Source organism: Candoia aspera, chromosome 1, assembly GCF_035149785.1.
Source record: "Candoia aspera isolate rCanAsp1 chromosome 1, rCanAsp1.hap2, whole genome shotgun sequence".
NCBI lineage: Eukaryota > Metazoa > Chordata > Lepidosauria > Squamata > Boidae > Candoia > Candoia aspera.
The window spans coordinates 40,206,558-40,232,951 of NC_086153.1; the positions used below are offsets into that span (position 1 = coordinate 40,206,558).

The 26,394-nt window shown below is 41.4% G+C and overlaps 1 protein-coding gene across 1 annotated transcript in view; it reads right to left on the reverse strand.

Annotated features, from left to right (window-relative positions):
- The window catches only part of TTC7A (tetratricopeptide repeat domain 7A), a 215,331-nt gene that overhangs the window by 107,448 nt on the left and 81,489 nt on the right, over positions 1–26,394 (reverse strand). The window contains exons 14-15 of the mRNA XM_063302680.1: positions 12,909–12,981; positions 2,952–3,112 (exon numbers count right to left, since the gene is read on the reverse strand). Of these exons, the coding sequence (XP_063158750.1) occupies positions 2,952–3,112; positions 12,909–12,981 (234 nt within the window). The remainder of the gene's footprint in view (positions 1–2,951; positions 3,113–12,908; positions 12,982–26,394) is intronic.

A 26,394-nucleotide genomic window follows, 5' to 3' on the forward strand; every position in this document is an offset into this window, starting at 1 on the left:
TTCAGCTCAAGTCTGATATTACAAAGCAAATGAACAGCTCTTGCTCGGCTTCCATCTCTCCTAAGTGCAATAATGCTCCATTGTTGCACAAACATCTGTTAGCTTTCTCCTAATAGTTGCTGCATAAATGGAGATAGCAACCCCTTGGAAATCTAGTTTTGCATTATTTGAATGGCTAATGTGTGTCTGATTCTTCTCTCTGCAAAAACTGAAGGGAACTGAGCAATATGATATGTTTTCTGATACCTGCTCCCCTTTTATTATTTTTATTTCAACGAAGCACCCCCCCCAGGGCATTGACATCTTTTTGAAAAGTGTCAGACTGAGTTTTGCAAATAATAAGGCTAGTGGGTGGCTTCACGTTTTTCCCCCCTGCATGAGTATACTTAGAGCAACTAGATTAAGACACATGGGATTGTCTGTTTTGGTCTCCATACATTATTATAGTATGGAGCTAAACTATTTTCCTCTTCTAAACTCTAGCATACCTACGAAGATCAGACTATTGCAAGCCATGGTATTCCCTGTGACACTCAATGGAAGTGAAAGTTGGATTTTGAAGGAGGAGGATAACAAGAGTATTGAAACTTTTGAATGTTGATGTTGGAGAAGCCTCATGAGAATAACCTGGACAGCCAGGAAAACAAACCAATGGATCATCGAACAAATCAACCCAGAGTTCTCTCTCGAGGCACGAACGGCCAAACTCAAATTATCCTACTTCGGATATTTTATGCAAAGACATAGCTCTTTGGAGAAGGCTCTAATGCTGAGAAAGTTGGAAAGAAAGAGAAGATGACCAGCAGTAAACAAACTCCCCTTTCCATTGGCATCTGCAGGATCTCACTGCTTTGTATCGGTCTGATAAAAGCAGCATCGCACTGCAAGCTCCACCCCTTTTGGGTGTGCATGGGATGTTGCGGTGCACATAGAAAAGGGGAGGGGCTTGCAGTGCAATGTTGCAACACTGTGCCATCACTCCTGTTGCCTCCCCCAGATGCCACTGCCTTGTCCACTTCGCAGGTCCAACTGTCAGGCTCTCAATTCCTTGCACACATCCAGTTGTAAAAAAGTAACTTTATGAATCACTTTCAGACACATTCAGCCCTTCCTTGAGTACCAGCACAATAAAAGGTTTTAATGTGTTCATATCTCAGCTCCCCTTGAAGATTTTTTTCCAATGTGACCATCTTGAAATATCTCAACCGGTTTAGAAGTTATTACTTTGCGTTCAACACAGAGAGTAGAACAATGGATGCAATGCAGTGAAGCATGTTTCATTGATATATTTTTTGCAGGGGCATCTATGTGGGGGTCAAAAAAGTCAAGATGGTGGTTGTGACTGTGAAAATGAAGGGCCATTCCTTTTTAACAAACCTTGCTTAAGCTGGTATTCTCCAGATTTGTTATACTACAAATCTGTTGATACTGCATCTTATGTTGTTGAATGACCTCACCCAGCAGTTTCATGCAGATGTTAAAGAGGAACAGTGAGAGACCCGAGCCATGAGGCACCCCACATCACTAGAGCTAGGCCTCCCTGCCCTGCATCACCAACTGGAACCATCCAATGGGGAAGGAGGAGAACCACTGCAAAACAGTGCCTCCTACTCCCAATCCCCACAGCCAGTCCAGAAAGGTACCATGGTCAATGGTACTGAAAGCTGCCAAGAGATCCAGGAGGGTCAAGATGGTTGCACCGTTTCTGTCCAGAGCCACTAGAGGTTATCCACAAGCTCCACCAGTGCCATCTCAGCCATGTAAAAGGTCCAGATAAGGACACTGGATTAAAGAAGCCCAAAGTAAGCATATCCAATCATTTGGCTCAAACCAGCAAGGATGAAGACAGCTGTAGCATTTTAACAATGGTTACAACAGGTCTTTTGCCCATACTGTCATTTCAGCTTTGCAGCTATCATTATTGGTGGACCACTAGTAAATCCTATGCTGGATCCTCTATCAGTCATGTTCCTTTTCCATACTTCAGGTGGGCTGCCTGTCTTCAAAAAAAAAATTAGAGTAGCATGCCTTTGCTTACATATATACAATGGTTATCTGGAAGCAGAAGCTGCAGCAGGCATCCTAACAGATAGTGGCTAATAGGCACATCCAGCTGTTTTAGAATCAGTCATAGTGAAAACCTGGAGCTTATTTTTCAAGGCTAGGCACTGGATAGAAGAAAAGTATAACTGTACTGAAAACTTGTGCTGTTATTGTTGTTGTTACTGTTTTTTTAACAAAAGGGTTTATCTGCAAAAGAGGATTTGTTTTATTCATTGTACTGAACACATTTACCATTTTAAATATGCTTGTTTGCACTCAAATGCAGTCTAGAAGTTCTCTCACAAAATATCAGTAAAAGCCTCCAAGAAGAACTTTTGTTCTGCTTCTTATAAGCTTAGGCATCCAGGAAACATTCCACTACATTGGCTTCAGCACAAACGAGAAGCTGCCCTGTGCTTAATACCATCATCCTGGACAGGGAGAAACAAGCAAAGCTTTTCCAGCTGATCTTAATAGAAAGAAGAGGGGATTTGGGGATAAATACTGGTTGTCTTATGAAATGTAGGAAGCTACCTAACAGTAAGAGAAATCGTAACAGGCACAAAATGACCAGTGGCTCCCCAAAGGAGCCCACTCCTTTACCAGAGAACCTTTAACGGTGGATGCTTCAGATCGATCCTTTTGCCCTGTACGTACAATGCCTGCCCTCTGCCAAGGGGTGTTTCTCCTCCCAGATATCTTTATCAGTGTAACAGTTCTCAGGACAGGAAAAGCTGCCTTCCCTTAGACCAGAAATGGGGAAACTGTTCCCCCACCTGTATTAACCAGCAGCTGGGATTGTTAGGTGGGAGGTAGAACTCAACATCTGGACTGCATAGCTTCCTCATCACGCCTCCATGATGTGCACAACTCGGTGAGACATGGAATATATCCTGAACAACACTTACTTGAAGCAGTCAGGATATTCTGCAAGGGCCACGTCAATTATATCCAAAGCATGTTGGTAGTGCTTTTGTGATGAAAAAAGGAGGGCCAACAAATGAAGGGAATTCATATCATCCTTACACAGCTTCAGTGCTTCTTGGAGGTGTTCTATTGCATCACAAATCTGGAAAATAAATATTTTAAATTATTGCTCCTAGTTACTCATCCTTTCAGGTCAGTTTCATTTGTTCTGGCCCTTTGGCTACAACAAAATAAAAGGACTCCCAAAGCTAAAATATCAGCAAAGGCAGACTTATTAAAACCAACTGCAAGGAGTAAATCAATTGAACTCCACAGCAGGAACATTAAAATAACTTTATAGGATCTTAAAATCCTATAAAAGAATACTTCAGGTAAGCTTGCTTGCATTTAAATAGTAGCAAGTGGCCAGTATTTTGGAGGCTGTTAAAGCAAAAAAAGGAAGGAAGGAAGTTATTATTCAACTGATCTCTTAATCTTGTTATTTTTTGAATTTAACTATGTCTTGCATGCATATCTATAAACTGAGGGTCACCTACTTTACATTTTATTCATTTATTGAACTTATATCCCACTGCATTCAAATGAATCTTGGCAGCTTACAAGATATACAGTACAACACAATAGCAGCAAAAATATCAATAAAATTCCAACATAAATTAAAAGAAAAATTAAAGTAAAAAAAAAATAGCTCAATGCAGTAAATCAAGAATATGCTGTCCAAAATAATTGAAGCCAGAAGAAAGGGGGCAAATCTGACCTCTAAGGGGAGGCCATTTCAAAGCAACAGTGCTGCCACCAGAAAAGTATCACTGCCTACCCACAGCTCCTTCACATCCAGGAAGTGCAAGATCAGTAGCAACTGTTCCTTAGAAGATCTAATGGATCAGGCCAATTTTGGCTAAGCAGGCAGTCCTATAGATAGCCAGATGCCAAGCATGAAGAGTTTCATCAGTCAACACCAGCATTCTGGACCAGTTGCTGTTTCCAAATAGTCTTTAAAGCTGTCACATCTCCCAACAGCCAGGAGCAGCATGTAGCAGACAACAACCTAGACAGCATGCTATCCACTTCTTTGGAGGCCCAGACCAAATGGAACTCCTTGCTGCTGGTTGTCCTCTTCTCCTCTTTCTTTCTACCTTTCCCAGCATTACAGCCTTCTCCAGAGACCAAGGTCTTTGCATGAAATGTCCAGAGTAGGATAATTTGAGTCTGGTCATTTGTGCCTCAAGAGAGGACTCTGGGTTGATTTGTTCAATGATCCATGTGTTTATTTTCTTGGATGTCCAGGGAATTCTCAGGAATCTTCTCCAACACCAAAGTTCAAAACCATCAATACTCTTCTTATCCTGCTTCTCTGAAGTCCAACTTCCACTTCCAAAGAGTGTCACAGGGAATACCATGGCTTGCACAATTCTGATCTTAGTAGGTATAGACAAATCACAGCACAAATCACAGCATTTGAATATCTTTTCCAAGGCCTTCAGGGCTGCTCTAACAAGTGCTAGTCTGCAGCATATTTCTTGACTGCTTGTTCTTTTATTGTTGATAGTTGATCCTAAAAGGCAGAAGCTATCTACCACTTTGATATCTTCATTGTCAGTTCTAAGGCTCGAGGTTGTCATTAATCTGGTCATTATATTTAATTGTAGTCCCATTTTTTCACTATGCTCCTTGACTTTTATTACTAGAGCTTGCAAATCCTTTGCATTTTTGGCTATCAGGGTAGTGTCATCAGCATAATGCAGGTTGTTGTTGTTTATTCGTTCAGTCGCTTCCGACTCTTCGTGACTTCATGGACCAGCCCACGCCAGAGCTTCCTGTCGGTCGTCAACACCCCCAGTTCCCCCAGGGACGAGTCCGTCACCTCTAGAATATCCAATTTGCCCTGGCTCATAGATCTTACATTCCAGGTTCCAATGGTGTGTTGATCCTTAGAACATCAGATTTGCCGTTCATCACCAGCACCGTCGGCCGCTAGCCGTCCTTTCGGCTTTGAGCTAGCTGCGTCATCACGTCTGGGGCTAGTTGAACTCATCCTCTATTCCTCCCCAGTAGCATTTTGACCATCTTCCGACCTGGGGGTCTCATCTTCCAATGGTATACCAACATATCTCTGGTTGTACTGATCCATTTAGTTTTCACGGCAAGAATACTGGGGTGGGTTGCCATTACCTTCCCCCGGGATCGCGTTTAGTCTGACCTCTCTGTCATGACCTTCCCGTCTTGGGTGTCCCTTCACGGTTTAGCTCATGGCATCATTGAGGTGCTCAAGCTCCAGCACCACGACAAGGTAACGATCCTTTGCTGAAGATAATGCAGGTTATTGATGTTTATTCCTCCAGTTTTAAAACCATACTCAATTTCTTCCAATCCAGCTTCCCTTAATATATTCAGCATATAGCTTGAATAAATAAGGGGAGAGCATACAGCCTTGTACTCCTTTGCTAACCTGGAGCCAGTCTGTTTTGCCATGTTCTGTCTGTACTGTGGCTTCCTGAGCTGTATACAATTTTCTCATGAGAACAATGAGATATTCTGGGATTCCACCTTTCTGAACACATTCCACAGCTTGACTTGATTGACACAATCAGTGGCCCTTCTATAATCAATGAAGCAGATAGTTACTTCTTTCTGGTATTCTTTGAGTTTATCAGTTATCCAGCATGCATCAGCAATAATGCTTTTTGTTCCTTGGCCTTTTCTAAAGCCAGCTTGAATGCCTGGCATCTCTTTATCTATGTAAGGCTCTAATCTGTGTCGGATGATCCTAAGCATTATTTTGCTAGCATGCTAAATTAAGGATCCTTTTTTTGGTATTACAATGTAGCTTGACCTCTTCCAATTGGTTGGCCACTGTGTCTTCTCCAGATTTGCTGGCATAGCTTGGTTAGACCCTTGATTCTTCTTCTGTTGCTGGCCATATTTCTGTGGGTATTCTGTCAGTTCCTGTAGCCTTCTGACCAGATAATGACTGGAGTACTGATCTAACTTCATTTTCTAGTACTAGAGGTTCCTGTAACTAGGCCCCAACTATTACCGAGAAGACTTTTAAAAGTTCTTTAAAGACACAACGGTTTACTATTGCCTTCTCTTAAATAAGGATTGTGTTGGACTGCTGTATATATGAATTTATTTTAGCTGTAATTATTTACATGTTACAATTTTTCTCCACAGCTATATGATACTGCTTTAGTGTCACTGCTGTTTTAATTCATTATTAATTTATTGTTATACTATTTTATTATTTGAAATTATGCAGAAGGTTATGTGTGCACAAGAATTTAATGCCAGCCTTTTAGCCTACATGGAGAGATGACTAATATCAAGACACCTCTGTGTAAAATGGTATTTGGTCACCACAAGGCAAAGCAAACATTAAATTCCTTGCTCTGGGTACAGTCTCATAAAAAGCTATGAGATTCTTACAACCACCTCCAAGGAACCACTCCTAGGCATCCTAGTACCACTAGTGAGGAGGGGTAAGGAGTAGTTAATATGTTGGAGGATACGTGCTGGGGGAAAATGTAGCAGCCATGAATTCACATCTGTGTTCACCCAGCTTTACATTTGTTGCACTGTCATCCAATTATTTAGAAAGGCCTTGAGAAGCAGCTGTGCTTTGTTTAGGCAACAGGCATAAGAATGTCAGGTTGCTAGAGCACTGGGCTTTAGTGTGGCAGGCTGGGTTTCCTACAGAGCACAAATAAATAGGAGGCAGTGCGACATTCCACCATGGACAAGCAGTAATGAGATGTGAAACTTATTTTTAAAATTTCCTACTTATGCAGCTGTTAAAATGACAAAAGTATAGCCAGGTGACTGGTACTAATCTTAGTTCAATCCCAGATGAACCTCTCAACCTCCATATCTATAAAATGGGAATTGCAATAACTTGGCATGCAAAAAAATAAAGATTGTAAAGGGGACTGCACATACTTAAATGCAAATGATAAGAAACAGATCTGGAAAGTAGCACAGTTTATTATAACAGCGATTTTATCCGAATATAACCTCACTGGAGGACCAAATATCAGGACAAAAGTGAACCTCTAGAGTGCTGTCGGCCTCACCTGACTTAGAAACAGAGGCTTAGGAGAGCCTTGAGACCATTATATGGAGAAGGCAAAGTTTTGCCAAGTCCTAGGACAGTGATGTACAACTTGAGGCCCCATGGGGCTGGAAATGTACTGTATGTATTGCTAATATTATTTTCCTGTAAACCTTTTCATGAAGTTTTCTGCATTGTGACATTGTAACTACATCTACCTAGATTTTTAGTTGATTATAGTTTTGTACTTTTAGGACTGCTTAGATAGAGTAGGATCAGTTTATTGTTCGATAGTTAATCATTGTCATTAGCTAACATGTACGTTTCCTCTGTAGTTATCAAGAAGGGGACTTGAGTGAACAATATGATGACTGCAAGGAGGAGCAAGGGTGGGAACTAGAATTCGTTCTATCAGTACTGCTTTGTTTGATATGGAAATTAAAGCTATTGGTATGCTGTTAACTTTGCTGCTTGATGGATAGAACACACAAAAATCTGTCCTGGATCAGAACAAAGCTCCATTTGTTCTCCATGTGGAAATGTCTTTGGGAAGGCCACATGTAAGACATTGAACTGTTCTTTCTTATGGATGATGTTCAGCCTCTCATTTTGGAGATAGTGTGTTACCAGTGAAACTATTATATGAATTCGTCTAAACCCCTATTAAATTGTTTAAGATGGTAGCCTCTGCTATATGTTGGGAAAATAGGAGAAGGAAGGAGTATTTGGTATGTTCGCTTCCTTGAGTTATTTATAAAAATAATAAAGGTGGGATAGAAAATAAATAAATAGATAGATAATATGTGATGCTGTATACTTTTATTTATTTATTGTGTTTTATTACAATTGTTTTATGTGATTTTAATGTTTATGTTTTATGTGGGATTTTATTGTAAGCTGCCCAGAGTCCCTCTTTTGGGGGAGATGGGCGGTGGCTAAATTTGAGTAATAAATAAATAAATAAATAAATAAATAAATAAAATACTTCACATAGTAGGTAAGATTGTAACTACATGATGTCAGTGCTGGTCCTGCAGAACCTGCCCAATTTTACTTAGGTGGGAAAAGAAAATGAAGACTGACTGAGCAAAGCTTAATAATTCAGCATCTACCAAGTAGTCTTTTTTAACTTTAGAAACCATGAAATCAGGAAATGTCACTACCTTCTAAATTATTTTGCTAAATGACAGGAACTTGCCAATAATAGGGGCTTAAAAGCAAACTTCTTCAGCAAAGGATCGTTACCTTGTTGTGGTGCTGGAGCTTGAGCACCTCAATGATGCCATGAGCTAAACCGTGAAGGGACACCCAAGACGGGAAGGTCATGACAGAGAGGTCAGACTAAACGCGACCTCTGGGGAAGGTAACGGCAACCCACCCCAGTATTCTTGCCGTGAAAACTAAATGGATCAGTACAACCAGAGATATGTCGGTATACCAGCGGAAGATGAGACCCCCAGGTCGGAAGATGGTCAAAATGCTACTGGGGAGGAACAGAGGATGAGTTCAACTAGCCCCAGACGTGATGACGCAGCTAGCTCAAAGCCGAAAGGACGGCTAGCGGCCGACGGTGCTGGTGGTGAACGGTGAATCCGATGTTCTAAGGATCAACACACCATTGGAACCTGGAATGTAAGATCTATGAGCCAGGGCAAATTGGATGTGGTTATTGGTGAAATGTCAAGATTAAAGATAGACATTTTGGGCATCAGTGAACTGAAATGGACTGGAATGGGCCACTTCACATCAAATGACCACCAGATCTACTACTGTGGACAAGAGGACCACAGAAGAAATGGAGTAGCCTTCATAATTAATAGTAAAGTGGCCAAAGCAGTGCTTGGATACAATCCAAAAAACAATAGAATGATCTCAATTCGAATTCAGGGCAAGCCATCTAAGATCACAGTGATCCAAATATACACCCCAACCACAGATGCTGAAGAAGCTGAAGTAGAGCAGTTCTATGAGGATCTGCAGCACTCACTGGACAACACGCCTAAAAGAGATGCTATTTTCATCACGGGAGACTGGAATGCTAAGGTGGGCAGTCAAATGACACCTGGAATTACAGGTAAGCATGGCCTGGGAGAACAAAACAAAGCAGGACATAGGCTGATAGAATTTTGCCAAGACAACTCACTCTGCATAACAAACACTCTCTTCCAACAACCTAAGAGACGGCTTTATACATGGACTTCACCAGATGGACAACACCGAAATCAGATTGACTACATCCTTTGCAGCCAAAGGTGGCGGACATCTATACAGTCGGTAAAAACAAGACCTGGAGCTGACTGTAGTTCCGATCACGAACTTCTTATTGCACAATTTAGGATCAGACTAAAGAGATTAGGGAAGACCCACAGATCAGCTAGATATGAGCTCACTAATATTCCTAAGGAATATGCAGTGGAGGTGAAGAATAGATTTAAGGGACTGGACTTAGTAGATAGGGTCCCGGAAGAACTATGGACAGAAGTTCGCAACATTGTTCAGGAGGTGGCAACAAAATACATCCCAAAGAAAGAGAAAACCAAGAAGGCAAAATGGCTGTCTGCTGAGACACTAGAAGTAGCCCAAGAAAGAAGGAAAGGAAAAGGCAACAGTGATAGGGGGAGATATGCCCAAGTAAATGCAAAATTCCAGAGGGTAGCCAGAAGAGATAAGGAATTATTTTTAAACAAGCAATGTGCAGAAGTAGAAGAAGACAATAGAATAGGAAGGACAAGAGACCACTTCCAGAAAATTAGAAACATCGGAGGTAAATTCCAGGCAAAAATGGGTATGATCAAAAACAAAGATGGCAAGGACCTAACAGAAGAAGAAGAGATCCAGAAAAGGTGGCAAGAATATACAGAAGACCTGCATAGGAAGGATAACAATATCGGGGATAGCTTTGACGGTGTGGTCAGTGAGCTAGAGCCAGACATCCTGAAGAGTGAGGTTGAGTGGGCCCTAAGAAGCATTGCTAATAACAAGGCAGCAGGAGACGATGGCATCCCAGCTGAACTGTTCAAAATCTTGCAAGATGATGCTGTCAAGGTAATGCATGCTATATGCCAGCAAATTTGGAAAACACAAGAATGGCCATCAGACTGGAAAAAATCAACTTATATCCCCATACCAAAAAAGGGAAACACTAAAGAATGTTCAAACTATCAAACAGTGGCACTCATTTCACATGCCAGTAAGGTAATGCTCAAGATCCTGCAAGGTAGACTTCAGCAATTCATGGAGCGAGAATTGCCAGATGTACAAGCTGGGTTTAGAAAAGGCAGAAGAACTCGGGACCAAATTGCCAATATCCGCTGGATAATGGAAAAAGCCCGGGAGTTTCAGAAAAACATCTATTTCTGTTTGATTGACTATTCTAAAGCCTTTGACTGTGTGGACCATAACAAATTGTGGCAAGTTCTTAGTGGTATGGGGATACCAAGTCATCTTGTCTGCCTCCTGAAGAATCTGTATAACGACCAAGTAGCAACAGTAAGAACAGACCACGGAACAACGGACTGGTTTAAGATTGGGAAAGGAGTATGGCAGGGCTGTATACTCTCACCCTACCTATTCAACTTGTACGCAGAACACATCATGCGACAAGCTGGGCTTGAGGAATCCAAGGCTGGAGTTAAAATCGCTGGAAGAAACATTAACAATCTCAGATATGCAGATGATACCACTTTGATGGCTGAAAGCAAAGAGGAACTGAGGAGCCTTATGATGAAGGTGAAAGAAGAAAATGCAAAAGCTGGCTTGCAGCTAAATCTCAAAAAAACCAAGATTTTGGCAACCAGCTTGATTGATAACTGGCAAATAGAGGGAGAAAATGTAGAAGCAGTGAAAGACTTTGTATTCCTAGGTGCAAAGATTACTGCAGATGCTGACTGCAGTCAGGAAATCAGAAGACGCTTAATCCTTGGGAGAAAAGCAATGACAAATCTCGATAAAATAGTTAAGAGCAGAGACATCACACTGACAACAAAGGCCCGCATAGTTAAAGCAATGGTGTTCCCTGTAGTAACATATGGCTGCGAGAGCTGGACCATAAGGAAGGCTGAGAGAAGGAAGATTGATGCTTTTGAACTGTGGTGTTGGAGGAAAATTCTGAGAGTGCCTTGGACTGCCAGAAGATCAAAGCAGTCCATCCTCCAGGAAATAAAGCCAGACTGCTCACTTGAGGGAATGATATTAAAGGCAAAACTGAAATACTTTGGCCACATAATGAGAAGACAGGACACCCTGGAGAAGATGCTGATGCTAGGGAGAGTGGAAGGCAAAAGGAAGAGGGGCCGACCAAGGGCAAGGTGGATGGATGATATTCTAGAGGTGACGGACTCGTCCCTGGGGGAGCTGAGGGTGTTGACGACCGACAGGAAGCTCTGGCGTGGGCTGGTCCATGAAGTCACAAGAAGTTGGAAGCGACTAAATGAATAAACAACAACAAAAAGCAAACTTAGTGGGTTTCTGAACTCTTACCTGAAGTCAAGGGATTAACTGAACAATTATACTAATCTAGCTCCTTTCATTTTGGAAGATGTACCCTTGTCAGTAGCCACCAAACTGGTTGATGAAAGCTTTAATCATGGCATATAATCTGCCAAATACATTAATGGTATCATTTACCCTTCAGTTAATCAGAAAGAGAATACATTAGATACTTTAGATTATTAAGGATATTAAAATGCATTAAAATGTTTATCATGAGCTACACTGACAAAAGCAGAATATTTTAAATGTCTTGGCTAGTAGTCACAAACTGAATTTCAAGCATGCTTTGAAGATTTATATCCAATTAAATGAAGGAAAACAGGATGGGCATAGAAGGATTCGGGCCAACATTGATTGATTTTTAGAATATAATTGGGGGGCCTTATCCTAAACTGCATTCTAGGCCTCCAGACTGCTCTGGTTGATACATAACCCCCACCCCCACCCCCTCATTTGGGTTGTCTTTAAAACACAGGTTGTACCTTATGAATAGGTAGGCATAATTCTCATATGCCATATGTGGAACTGAGGTTATCTGCCTGACTTTAACCATGCTGGCTTGGAGATTATTGAAATTTGACACACCTGGAAAGTACCAATTTGGTAACATCTGTCCAATTGTATAACTGGTAGAATAATTAAGCAGCCTTCCAATGAACAATAACAACAACAACAAGAAGACATTTCCAAATTTCCAAATGAAAACCTTTCCTTAACAAGAATAACTCTCTTTTTAAGAAAACTGGGATGGCTTTAAAACAGCTGCTTAAGCATGGAGTTTAATAAAGTGGAAATTAGAATAATTTTGAAAAAAACCCAAACATGTCCCTGTTACATTTTAATTCAGTTCCAATACCTTGAAACCCTAGTACAAGAGTGAGAAGTGTATGATCTTCCAGCACAGTGAACTTCAAATCTTAGGAGCTTCAGTAAGAATGGCCAATGGTAAAGGATAGTGGAAATTATTGTTCAGCAACATCTGGAGGACCACAGATTGCCCGCCCTCACCTAGAAGCATCTCTAGTCATTTTATGTCTTCCATAAATACGTATAAGAAGAGTCTCAATAAAGTTGTAATTCAAGTACTCAGAACATTAGCAAAATATGAAAACAGTCATATGCAATAATGGACCTAAACAGTATTGAAGCACCTTCTGACCACTGATAAATCAAATCGATGAGTGGTAAAAAAAGCACCCTGAAGGAAGTCAGGTGTAAACATCTGTGTCCCAAGAAAAAGACCTCATATACTTTAGCTATAGATGCCAGTACACCATAGAAACATTTCTTTCTGTTCTTTCAAGGCATCTGTCTTTATATCTTGTGAGGATTCTTTGTTCTCCAGGGATGGGACGTACCACAGCATAGCAAATCTGTATACAATTCCTCACATACCTACCTGCCTGACAAGAGCCAGCTGCAATGAGATATAAAGGATAATGTGGTGGTCTTCAGGTGCCAAGTGATGAGCTCTGTAAAACACAAATATTTATTTATTTAATAAATTTATATGGGCACCCAACTCACACACAATAACTCTGGGTGGCTTACAAAATTAAAATCCACAAGATAAAAAACCCATCGACCCCCACCCCCACCCGTGGCTACAAACACAATCAGGTCAAATATTAATGTAGTTTATGCAGCACTGCAAAAATTATTTACCCTAAATAAGGAGACTGAAGGACAGGTAAAAACTCTTATATTCAACTACAAACTAGTATCACCCATTTTAGCGGAATGAGGAGTTATTAGAGAGTGATATTTTGCTAAAGCTTTACAAATTGCATCAGAAAAATTATCTGATCTGAAAAGGCCACGTGTTAAAACAGAAAACATCTAGGATTTAGATCACAGAGAACTGAGTTTCAGCATCCATTCAGCCATGAAGCTCTGTGGCATTGGGCAACTGGGGTATGTGAGAGCCAATGAGTGTATGTGATTAAAACTCTAGCCTAGGGCTAGGAAGATTCAGGTTCAAGAGCCTACTCAACCACAAAGCTCTTTGAGGTATCTACAGTATCAGCCCTGCTAGATGATTGTTCAATTAAATGTGCTGTAAAAATTAAATGTGATGGTACCAGGGAGCTCATGGATGCTTACAAGTCCTAAAGGAAAGGGGAAATACTGTATCAGTGTGATGAACAAACAAACAAACAAACAACATGTATCACCTGAAGATTAAAGAATAAAAAAGACCCTTGACATATAATCTAACAATTATAATTGTTTCACACAAAAATTAGTCTTCTGTAAAGTTCATAGGTAAAATGTGAGGTCCCCCATTTTATTGGTTTTGCAACCAGACTTGAATGGCGCACTGCCTCAATATATGGATGTATCATGTAGGTGTCATAGCTATGATCTATTGGTGGATTTATCCACCACAATGCCTACATCTCAAGAAGAAGAATGAAATCCCTCTGCAATAAAGAAATATTAGTGAATTAAATGCTATAATGTCAAGTTCAATCTCTTGTGCTGTGACTGCATGGATAAATGTCCACCATCTTAACATGTATGGAGTAATAATGAATAGCTCTTTCAGGGATATTCTGGTAATCTCTTTGTTCCTGTTGATCAGATTTATCCATTGGCTTTCAGTTCTACTTCCTTCAATCTTGCCAAGGATAATTTTAAAAAGTATGAAAAAGTATGTGAATTTCTGCTTACTGATCATCATCTCAAGGGAACAGTCACTTTTTTAGTGGTCCAGGACTGATTGATTGGCCTTTATTGCAATCCATGGTACTCTAATTGTCTCCAAACTCATAATTCAAAGGTGGATTTTTTTGTAGATAGTTGGGAGTTTTATGGGTAATTTTGTGTAGTGTGTGTTATCTTCTTTCATCCTTTATCAGTATTCACCTTTCACACTGCCACTGAAACACCACTGTTTAAATTATTGTGATTTTTGTTTTTGTTTTAGATTTTTTTATCCTGCCTTTATTATTTTTATAAATAACTCAAGGCAGGAACATACCTAATACTCCTTCCTCCCCCTATTTTCCCCACAACAACAACCCTGTGAGGTGAGTTGGGCTGAGAAAGAGTGACTGGCCCAAAGTCACCCAGCCGGCTTTCATGCCTAAGGCCAATGTTTTCCTCCCTCAGATTAATTTCCTCCAGGACAACAACCATCTTGATCTATTCTTAAACTCCCCCCAAAACAAAACTCTCTAGCACCTTTCACTTTTTCAGCTTTAAGTTCACTAGGCATACTTGTTGGAATTCAGTTGTCATCTTAACATTAACCTAGATTTTTTTCACTGTCCATTTTTACTTTCATAATGAACTCTTTCAAATCTCTTTTGCTTTAGTTAACAAAACGGTCATCAACATATGTCACATAATTATTTTTTTATTCCAGCTGTCATGTCTTCCAATCTGCCATTCTTATGTTTGCTGTATAAATTAAAGAGATGTGGGAGAATATACTTCCTTCTTTCATTCCTTTCTCTATTGGGAACCACTCTGTTTCTCCAAATTCTGTTTTTATTGTGACTTCTTGTTCACTGTGTAGATTCCTTGGAAGAATAATCAAATGTTCCAGTACACCAATTAGCTTTAATATAGTCCATGTTCTAGTGTGACCTAAACAATCAAAAGTCTTTGTTGTAGTGAGTAAAAACAAAGATAAACCTCTTCTTGTATTTTCCTGAATACAAGATAATGGTATTCTTATATTAGCTATCTAATGACATATCCCTCCTCCTTTTCCAAAACTTGCCAGTTCATCCGGCAATTTCTCCTACATAACATACTCCCTTCTTCTTACAGATCTTAAGCAAAACTCTCTTTGATAAATTGTGTAACAATTGTTCAATAATTTGCACAACTTGTTGCGTCTTTCTTCTCTAGTATAGGATATATACTGAATGTTTCCAATTACAGTCTTATTTCATATCTGATGACATAAAGCTGCTCGCATTACCTGCCTCTTCTTCTGCAAATTTAAAGTCCAGTGGTTTTTTTAGTAGACACCTGCAACTTCCATGTTCTGCAGCTAGTCCACTAGTTAGTTTAGGTGAGGTCTCAATTGGTTTGGGGTGAGGCATCATCAATATGCTGATGATACTGAAATATCGTATCATGATATGATACTGAAATATCGTCCCTGGGGGAGCTGGGGGTGTTGACGACTGACAGGAAGCTCTGGCGTGGGCTGGTCCATGAAGTCACGAAGAGTCGGAAGCGACTAAACGAATAAACAACAACAACTGAAATATATATTACCATCCCAAGCTGTGCGATGATATAGTGGAGGTTCTTATTTGCCGTTTAAAGGCTGTGAAGCTCAAACAGAGCCCAGTAAGACAGAGGTGCTGTTCATAAGTAAACAATCTCACCTTTTCACTGCTCCTAGTTTAGCTCTAGATGGAGTCATACTACCCTTGAAGGAAAAGGTCTGTGATTTGGGGATTCTCCTGGACTCATAGCTCCAATTGTGAACTGTGGCTTCTGCCCAGTTTGGTTGATGCACCAGTTGTGGTCCTTTGGGGACCAGGAGGCCCTTTTAAGTGAGACATGCCCTGATTGCCATGTATTTAGACTGTAATACGCTCTAAAAGGGACTGCCTTTGAACACCATTTAGAAATTGTAGTTGTTTCAGAATGTGATTTGATGGGAGTATGCTACTGATGGAGGTATGTGGTTTCAGCAGTGTAACACCTTCATTACTAATAGACTCCTAGGTCCAATTTAAAGTGATGGTACTTATTATACAACCCTCCATGACCCATCTCCTGCTTACTTTTGGGACTACCTGTTCTGACCTAAACTACTGCACCCTCTGAGATCTTTCACAGAAGGGATGCTTAGGCTCCCCATGCAACAAATGTCACCAGGATGGGAGTCCATCCTTCTCAATGGTAGGCCCAATATCATGAAACAGCTTGACTTTGGTTGGCCACTACCTTACTGACTTTTCAGAAGGCCATGAAGACAGTTTTTTTCCTGAGAAGCATTTGGTCATTTGTGATGGTGGTAAGTTACTTTTTTGGCCTTGCTTTTTGCTCTTTTTTTTTTTCTGGTGCTGTTTTTTACATTTTTTAGCTGGGGATTCTATGGAAGATTGGAAAGGAATGTGTTTTTATGATTAGCTGGTTGTATTTTTATTTCTTCTAAGCAATCTTAAGTTGATTAGATTGGATGGTAGGTATGTATTTCTCCATCAGATCTCTTTGAAGTTTAGCTTAACTATACATTTTTCAGTGAACAAAATCTTCCATTTCCCGTTTCTTGTTACTGTCAGATCCCCCCGATCAAAGGATTCACAGAACCCCTTATCGGAGGATCTGCCATCATTTCCTTGTGAATGGTGTAGACTCTGTATCGCCAGATGGGAGGGGGTGTGAGGTTGGAGTGTGAAGTGGATTATTATGGCAATGGAAGACATCAAGGACAATGAATTGAGATACACCACGAACACCACCTGGATGGGGGGGGGGGTGACATGCTTTCATGGGAAAGGGAACAAACTAAGGGAATGTAGTTTTAAATCTAGGTTTGAGTGGGAACTCCCCATTTGCAGCTTTACTTCTGTACAGTTCATTTCACTTCATTAAACAGTTAAAGGAATCTCAGCCTCTTGACTGTGATTGTGTGAATGCGCGAATGATCAGGTGCTGACAGTTACATTATTCTATTTACTGATGTTTTGACCTGAGATACCTTTCCCTGTACTCTCTTGCTTGACATTGGAAGTCCATGTTCAGTCATCATTTGTTCTTCATTTTGCCCAAGGCTTTCTTCTGTCTTTCCCAATTACCATGACAACTTGTTGGGAAAACCACTTCGATCTTTTTTTGTTTGAAACATTGGCAATATTTTTCCCACTACAGTTTTCATAATGTTTCCCATCTCTTTCTGTAGCTCATCATATTCTTTTTTACTAAGTTAAGCATACTAAATCCATTCCTTACCTTCATCTTAGATTCAGATTGTATGTTCTCCAGGTCATATTTTAGGAATGCATTTACTCTTTTTAATTTTCTAATTAACAAGCAGCTCTTATTCGGGTTATTTGTGTTTGTGTGCGCACGCCTTCAAGTCAGTGTTGACTCCTGGCGACTGCCTGGACAAGTCCCTGCAGTTTTCTTGGCAAGATTTTGGAAGTAGCTTGCCATTGTCTCCTTCCTAGGGCTGAGATAGAGAGACTGGCCCAAGGTCACCCAGCTGGCTTTGTGCCAAAGGCAGAACTAGAACTCATGGTCTCCTGGTGCCCTTGCCCATTACGCCAAACTGGTTCTTGTATCTAGGTTATTACCACAATAAATCTATCAAGCAAATCCAGTCTAAATTCAGGACGCTAAAGCAAGCTTAATGAAGAAACAATGTCCAAAGGTAGGCAAACTGAGGTTAACAGATGAGCTGAAGTCAGATGCCAGGAATTTCCAGGCAGCAAGAACTCTTGCAAACTGAGAATCACAGATAGCCTTTAAAAATTCACATTGCTGCAACAACTTTGTCATGTGCAGATTGCTCCCTAAATACCAGAGCCTTTGATCTCCCCAACCAAGTACAGCAGGCCTGGATCAGGCCAGGATCTCCTGAATTATTTTGCTTAGCCAATCCAAATCTTCCTCTGATTTCAGGTTCTCTGTTTCTCCAACTTTTACATTCTAATTATCCATTAACAGCTCTACATCCTTCCTTGACACTGCATCTGGCACCTCTTACAATTTGCCATAAGATCCCACAATGGGTCCCTCCATTGTGTCATTAATAGAAGTATATATTTGTATTACGTATTTACTGGATAGTACCTAATTCTGACGTATTCCAGTCTACTTAAGTTCACTTATTCCTAAGGTGTTGAATTTAGTACGTTTTATTTCTGCTTTGACAATTTCAGGTTTTCTTCGATTCATATTATCTTTTATTTCATGTTCCAGTTATATGTATCTTTGTAAATAATGGAACTCCTCTTTCAATACTGGCTCCAAAAGTGACCAGACTCCCCTACGGCTTTGGTCTGGCCATATCACCACGGCTAGAATTTCAAAATGGTAACATATGTAAAGTCATGTCATGACACAAATTCTACCCTTAGGTATTTGTGATGTATGATACAAGTACATTAGTCATGGACTTTTTTTCAGGATGTCATGACACATATTTTGTCACTTGTCTCCTATTCCCACTCCGGTAAGTGCATACATGTAAAAGTTTGATGTTCTTCCCCAGTAACTAGGGGAGTGCTTTCTGACCTGGAGGGTCTCAGCATCTGGCACCCAAACTTCTGTAAATGTTACAGCAATGATCATAGAATTTTCTTGTCAATAGTGCCAAAACGGATTGTCCTTACCTTTGATAGATTTGACTTTGGACCTTCTTCTTGCATCAGAGATACTTTCTCAGTGTTTACTAGTGAGTGATACTAAATTGACACAAGTTTAGGGTAGCTATTAGTGCATCTTCCCCCTCCCCCCGCAAAAAGGGAGAGAGATTTGCATTAAAAGTGTACATGTTAACTTATATGCACAGAAACAAATTTAGAAATAATTATTTAGATAGGAATTCAAAACATTTGGACATAGCAGGGAATATTGTAAGCAAGTGACCACTGTGGTAGCTCCAGATGCTAAGTGCTAATAGAACTTCACCCAGGAAATGGTAATAACCTTTCTCTAGACACTCAGCCAGCATGCTGGAGCTATCAGCAGATGAGTCAAGGACAAGATTCAGATAGATATTTTACTTTTACTGGAGATACAAGAAGTCCTAATAACAAAGAGAGCTACTGCACTATCTAGCAATCCAGCCTGTTAGACATACTAGTCCCAGGGTTTCAATGTCTTCCTCCCACCCTTATATGGTAACAGACTTCTTGCTGCTCAACCCTTAGCCTTGGATATGGAAGGCACCTGCACCATGTTCTGAGAACAGTCTGTCTGTCTCAGTGTGAATCTGCCAACACTGAAGACAAGGAGCCCAAGACATCTGTCTTAAACCTTTTGCCTCCACTCTTGGCAGATTCAGAGAGGCAGCTTCAAGGCCCTTGCCCCCATCTTCCTTTCTCATTGTAATTTTAAACTGGATTTGAACTAGCAGCCTGTCATACAGAGGTCCCCATCACCCTTCCCTCCAGCACAGTTAAAAAGAGAAGTGGAGCTACAATGCAAAGACCATTTGATAGCAAATAATTTTTGATTCCTCAGATAAATATCTCTTTTTCTTGCTATGATTCTGGTCCTAATATAAGTTTGTTCTCAAGAGGTGGTGAGGAAGAAGGAGACTTCCTTAATCTACAATGGCAAAAGAGGAGGCTCTGCAGTTGTCATTGGAATGATAAATATATGTCTTTAAAGCTACAATAGTATCCTGGTAACAATAACATAAACCCTGGAATTGCCACAAGGAAGAAAGGGTGTGGCTGGGCAGGCTTGAACAAGTTCAAGATACCGGCTAGTAGAAAATGTGTATAAATATTCCAATCCTTCATGTTTTAAACAGAGAGGTGCTTAGCTCAGGCCCCCGATAATATACCAGTTGGATGCCAATTGGCAGGCAAATTATAGTCAGAATTAAATCTTTGACTAAGACAGAGGAGGCAATGCAGTTCAAAAATTCAAATGCCTTTGATGATATTGCTCTGAGCAATTTAGAATTCATTCATATTGTTTATTTAGAATTATTTAGAATTCATTCCTTCAGCAAAGGATCGTTACCTTGTCGTGGTGCTGGAGCTTGAGCACCTCAATGATGCCATGAGCTAAACCGTGAAGGGCCACCCAAGACGGGAAGGTCATGACAGAGAGGTCAGACTAAACGCGATCCCTGAGGAAGGTAATGGCAACCCACCTCAGTATTCTTGCCGTGAAAACTAAATGGATCAGTACAACCAGAGATATGTCGGTATACCATCGGAAGATGAGACCCCCAGGTCGGAAGATGGTCAAAATGCTACTGGGGAGGAACAGAGGATGAGCTCAACTAGCCCCAGACGTGATGACGCAGCTAGCTCAAAGCCGAAAGGACGGCTAGCGGCCGACGGTGCTGGTGGTGAACGGCGAATCCGATGTTCTAAGGATCAACACACCATCGGAACCTGGAATGTAAGATCTATGAGCCAGGGCAAATTGGATGTGGTTATTGGTGAGATGTCAAGATTAAAGATAGACATTCTGGGCGTCAGTGAACTGAAATGGACTGGAATGGGCCACTTCACATCAAATGACCACCAGATCTACTACTGCGGACAAGAGGACCACAGAAGAAATGGAGTAGCCTTCATAATTAATAGTAAAGTGGCTAAAGCAGTGCTTGGATACAACCCAAAAAACGACAGAATGATCTCAATTCGAATTCAGGGCAAGCCATCTAACATCACAGTGATCCAAATATACGCCCCAACCACAAATGCTGAAGAAGCTGAAGTAGAGCAGTTCTATGAGGATCTGCAGCACCTACTGGACAACACGCCTAAAAGAGATGTTATTTTCATCACAGGAGACTGGAATGCTAAGGTGGGCAGTCAAATGACACCTCGAATTACAGGTAAGTATGGCCTGGGAGAACAAAACGAAGCAGGACACAGGCTGATAGAATTTTGCCAAGACAATTCACTCTGCATAACAAACACTCTCTTCCAACAACCTAAGAGACGGCTTTATACATGGACTTCACCAGATGGACAACACCGAAATCAGATTGATTACATCCTTTGCAGCCAAAGGTGGCGGACATCTGTACAGTCAGTAAAAACAAGGCCTGGAGCTGACTGTAGTTCAGATCACGAACTTCTTCTTGCACAATTTAGGATCAGACTAAAGAGATTAGGGAAGACCCACAGATCAGCTAGATATGAGCTCACTAATATTCCTAAGGAATATGCAGTGGAGGTGAAGAATAGATTTAAGGGACTGGACTTAGTAGATAGGGTCCCGGAAGAACTCTGGACAGAAGTTGGCAGCATTGTTCAGGAGGCGGCAACAAAATACATCCCAAAGAAAGAGAAAACCAAGAAGGCAAAATGGCTGTCTGCTGAGACACTAGAAGTAACCCAAGAAAGAAGGAGAGCAAAAGGCAACAGTGATAGGGGGAGATATGCCCAATTAAATGCAAAATTCCAGAGGTTAGCCAGAAGAGATAAGGAATTATTTTTAAACAAGCAATGCGCGGAAGTGGAAGAAGACAATAGAATAGGAAGGACAAGAGACCTCTTCCAGAAAATTAGAAACATTGGAGGTAAATTCCAGGCCAAAATGGGTATGATCAAAAACAAAGATGGCAAGGACCTAACAGAAGAAGAAGAGATCAAGAAAAGGTGGCAAGAATATACAGAAAACCTGTATAGGAAGGATAACAATATCGGGGATAGCTTTGACGGTGTGGTCAGTGAGCTAGAGCCAGACATCCTGAAGAGTGAGGTTGAGTGGGCCTTAAGAAGCATTGCTAATAACAAGGCAACAGGAGACGACGGCATCCCAGCTGAACTGTTCAAAATCTTGCAAGATGATGCTGTCAAGGTAATGCATGCTATATGCCAGCAAATTTGGAAAACACAAGAATGGCCATCAGACTGGAAAAAATCAACTTATATCCCCATACCAAAAAAGGGAAACACTAAAGAATGTTCAAACTATCGAACAGTGGCACTCATTTCACATGCCAGTAAGGTAATGCTCAAGATCCTGCAAGGTAGACTTCAGCAGTTCATGGAGCGAGAATTGCCAGATGTACAAGCTGGGTTTAGAAAAGGCAGAGGAACTAGAGACCAAATTGCCAATATCCGCTGGATAATGGAAAAAGCCAGGGAGTTTCAGAAAAACATCTATTTCTGTTTTATTGACTATTCTAAAGCCTTTGACTGTGTGGACCATAACAAATTGTGGCAAGTTCTTAGTGGTATGGGGATACCAAGTCATCTTGTATGCCTCCTGAAGAATCTGTATAACGACCAAGTAGCAACAGTAAGAACAGACCACGGAACAACAGACTGGTTTAAGATTGGGAAAGGAGTACGGCAGGGCTGTATCCTCTCACCCTACCTATTCAACTTGTATGCAGAACACATCATGCGACAAGCTGGCCTTGAGGAATCCAAGGCTGGAGTTAAAATCTCTGGAAGAAACATTAACAATCTCAGATATGCAGATGATACCACTTTGATGGCTGAAAGTGAAGAGGAACTGAGGAGCCTTATGATGAAGGTGAAAGAAGAAAGTGCAAAAGCTGGCTTGCAGCTAAACCTCAAAAAAACCAAGATTATGGCAACCAGCTTGATTGATAACTGGCAAATAGAGGGAGAAAATGTAGAAGCAGTGAAAGACTTTGTATTCCTAGGTGCAAAGATTACTGCAGATGCTGACTGCAGTCAGGAAATCAGAAGACGCTTAATCCTTGGAAGAAGAGCAATGACAAATCTCGATAAAATAGTTAAGAGCAGAGACATCACACTGACAACAAAGGCCCGCATAGTTAAAGCAATGGTGTTCCCTGTAGTAACATATGGCTGCGAGAGCTGGACCATAAGGAAGGCTGAGCGAAGGAAGATCGATGCTTTTGAACTGTGGTGTTGGAGGAAAATTCTGAGAGTGCCTTGGACTGCAAGAAGATCCAACCAGTCCATCCTCCAGGAAATAAAGCCAGACTGCTCACTTGAGGGAATGATATTAAAGGCAAAACTGAAATACTTTGGCCACATAATGAGAAGACAGGACACCCTGGAGAAGATGCTGATGCTAGGGAGAGTGGAAGGCAAAAGGAAGAGGGGTCGACCAAGGGCACGATGGATGGATGATATTCTAGAGGTGACGGACTCGTCCCTGGGGGAGCTGGGGGTGTTGACGACCGACAGGAAGCTCTGGCGTGGGCTGGTCCATGAAGTCACGAAGAGTCGGAAGCGACTAAACGAATAAACAACAACAACAAGAATTCATTCATATCGTGATACTCTTCTCCTGATATTAAAGAGAACATTAAAAATCTGAAAAAAAAACCCCACCCTAATTTAACTGAATAAGAACTGATTACTACCAGATTCATGATAGGGTCAAGTGTTTACAGCTTCCAACAATTTTGTAAAGCAAGAAATGTCAACAGGTGCATTTTTTTCTACCCTAGAGCATCATTACACAAACAAATGGCATCTGCAAAAATTATCTTTTTGTTATACAACTACTGAAGGTACAAAAAGCACGTTGTCCTTCAGGTCAAGCTTAGGGAACCTTCTGCCCATGAGAGTCCTGTTCAGACTATGCACCAGACAGGTTCTCAATGAATATTCTTTTTATTAAAGAACTATTTACAATGATTCAGTCTCAATATGCAAAACCTGGTCGAACAAGCTCAGCTGTGCCACAGTAGGAAGGGAGAGAACTTCCACTGGGGTTAGACTGGATGCAGCGGCACCAAGACTGGAGGCAGCAGTTCTCGAACTGGAACAATACTGGAACAGCACTGGAAATGAATTGCTGACTCACTGGATCTAAAAGCAGGGCTACAAGCAGCATGCAGGGATGAGCTGGAGACTTAAGCAGGACTGGAACTCGAAGCAAGGCTAGACTCGGCTGGGGGTTCTGGATTAGACTGGGTACTTGGAACTGAAGACTTGAAGACAAGGCTTGGAACTTGGAACTAGGCTGGACTCGGCTGGAAGGCCCAGACTAGGATGGATACTCTGGCCTGGAGACTTGGAGCAAGGCTTGGAACTTGGAACTAAGCTGGACTTGGCTGGTTGGGCTGCGGTGGCCACGAACCCAGATCCTGAACAAGATGGGTGTGAAACTTTGAAACACGCTGGAGTCTGCGAAGCATGATTACATAGAATTGCAGACAAGCAGCGGCATGTAAATCTCTCAACTTGACTGTGCTGTTGAGGAGAATGTGGGTTTTCAAGGCTTGATGCAAAATGCAGGCTACTGGACTTGGCTGATGCTGATTCCTCTATTGCAGCAGATGCAAAATCCAATTCTTCAGAATGGAACTCGGGCTCTGGTTCCTCTTCAACAGCAGACGCCGATTCCGATGCCAGTAAGGATTCTTCTTCTGAAGCTGCAGGCTTAGAGGATCAGTTGTCTCTGGCAGCTTGCTCTCTGCGCGGCTGCCTTTTATCCCGATCTTTGGCATGCTTGGAGTCTCCTGTAGCCAATTGGGCTGCCTTATCCTTTGCAGGCTTTTCAGCCCGTCTCTGGTGCGCGCTAATTGGCGCATTCAAATCCTCCTCTGGATCTCGCCCAATCAGCGTTGCGGATTCTTCCCGTTCTGCTGACTCATGCTGGAGTTTCGTTTCTCCGATTCTAGCCCGGTAAGTTTCCAATTCTTCCTCTGACTCAGAACTGGTTTCTCCTTCTGAGTCAGAGGCAGGCTTGATTCTGACAATGAGGCAGGTTCAGCCTCCCTCCCCCTCTGTCCTGTGAAGACTCTATAAACAAATTTCCTTCTTGGCTTAGGCCAGTGTTCCTCAACCATGCTGGCTGGGGAATTCTGGAAGTCGAAGTCCACACATCTTCAAGCTGCCAAGGTTGAGAAACACTGGCTTAGGCTATTTGGCTTAATGGTAAACAACTATTATGAAAAGCGATGCTTTCCCTTACTGTTTGTTGGTTTCTTCTTTCGGAGTTGCATAGGAGACCAACTATCCCTGTGTTTTTCTTGCCTTGAAGCCTTGAGGATACAGATAGTTCCCAAGACAACAAGGCTACTAGTTCAGACCTTAGAATCTCCAACAGATGGACATTATCTACTTATTATACTAATTTAATTATCCCCATCAAAGCTCTTGGGGAAAAAAATACAGCTTCCTAAAAAAAAACAAGGCAAACATTCAAAATGTGTACGTACACACCCATCATACTGAAGATTCCCCTTTCTTTAACACTGTAAGCCTGGCCATCAGGAAGAAAGCATAAATAAAAAGAATTCTTGTCATTTCTTAAATACCTTTCTGGAACTAAGGAGAATGCGGATTCTACAAGAGATGAGCAGTTGGTGAGAACTCCTCCTTTAATTCCTCCATCAAATGGATTTACTTGCAATATGGCACAACTGAGAGTGCTCTGTTTGAGTTTGAAGACTGAAATGAAGGTAGTCTGAAGCAAGCTGAGCCGCAGCCACTTAGTAGGCTATTGATGCCACTAGCACCTATATTGTCCCTGGAATAATGCAGCAGGTCAAGAGAATGTCTATGGTGTTCTTCTGTTGTGTCCTTGACTGGAACAGCAAAGCATAGTCATGAGGCAGACAACTGCAGCTGCTGTTAGGAACACAGTAAATTCCTTACGCTGTTTCAAACAATTGGTCTCCCTAGCAAAGTATAGTTTAAACCAATGGATAGCAATTCCCCAAGGTTTCATAGAAGAGTATTTCCCCAGCTGGATCTGACGTTGTTAGGGATGAAACTCAGATCCACCAAGGCTCTCTCTCATTCAAAACTGGGTTCAAAAAATGCCAAGTCAGATTAATTGTCCAGCTAGCCTTGTAGTTTAATCAGGCTGGCACTGACTCACCAGCACTTCAAGCAGAAGTCTGCTAGCTGGGGATGCAAGATATGGACCTAGGATGTCCTGCATGCAAACCATACACTCTGCCATGATCTATAGCAATGTTTCTCAACCTTGTCAACTTTAAGATTTGTGGACTTCAACTCCCAGAATTCCCCAGCCAGTCCAGAAATCTTAAAGTTGCTAAGGTTGAGAAACACTGATCTATAGTCTTTCCCTAAAGAACTGTTCCTGGCCCTATCTACCCAGTTTTGTTTTGTTTTATTTTGTTTCAGTATCAGGCTCTAAGGAATTAGCTGCACCCAACTCTCAAAATAGCCTCTCTTGGCATACCATACTGTATAACACTGGCCCATTAAATTGAGAGCCATAGAACCAGAGGAGAAAACTCAAAGGCCACCTTGTCCAACCCCCTGACAATGCAGGAATTGACTGCT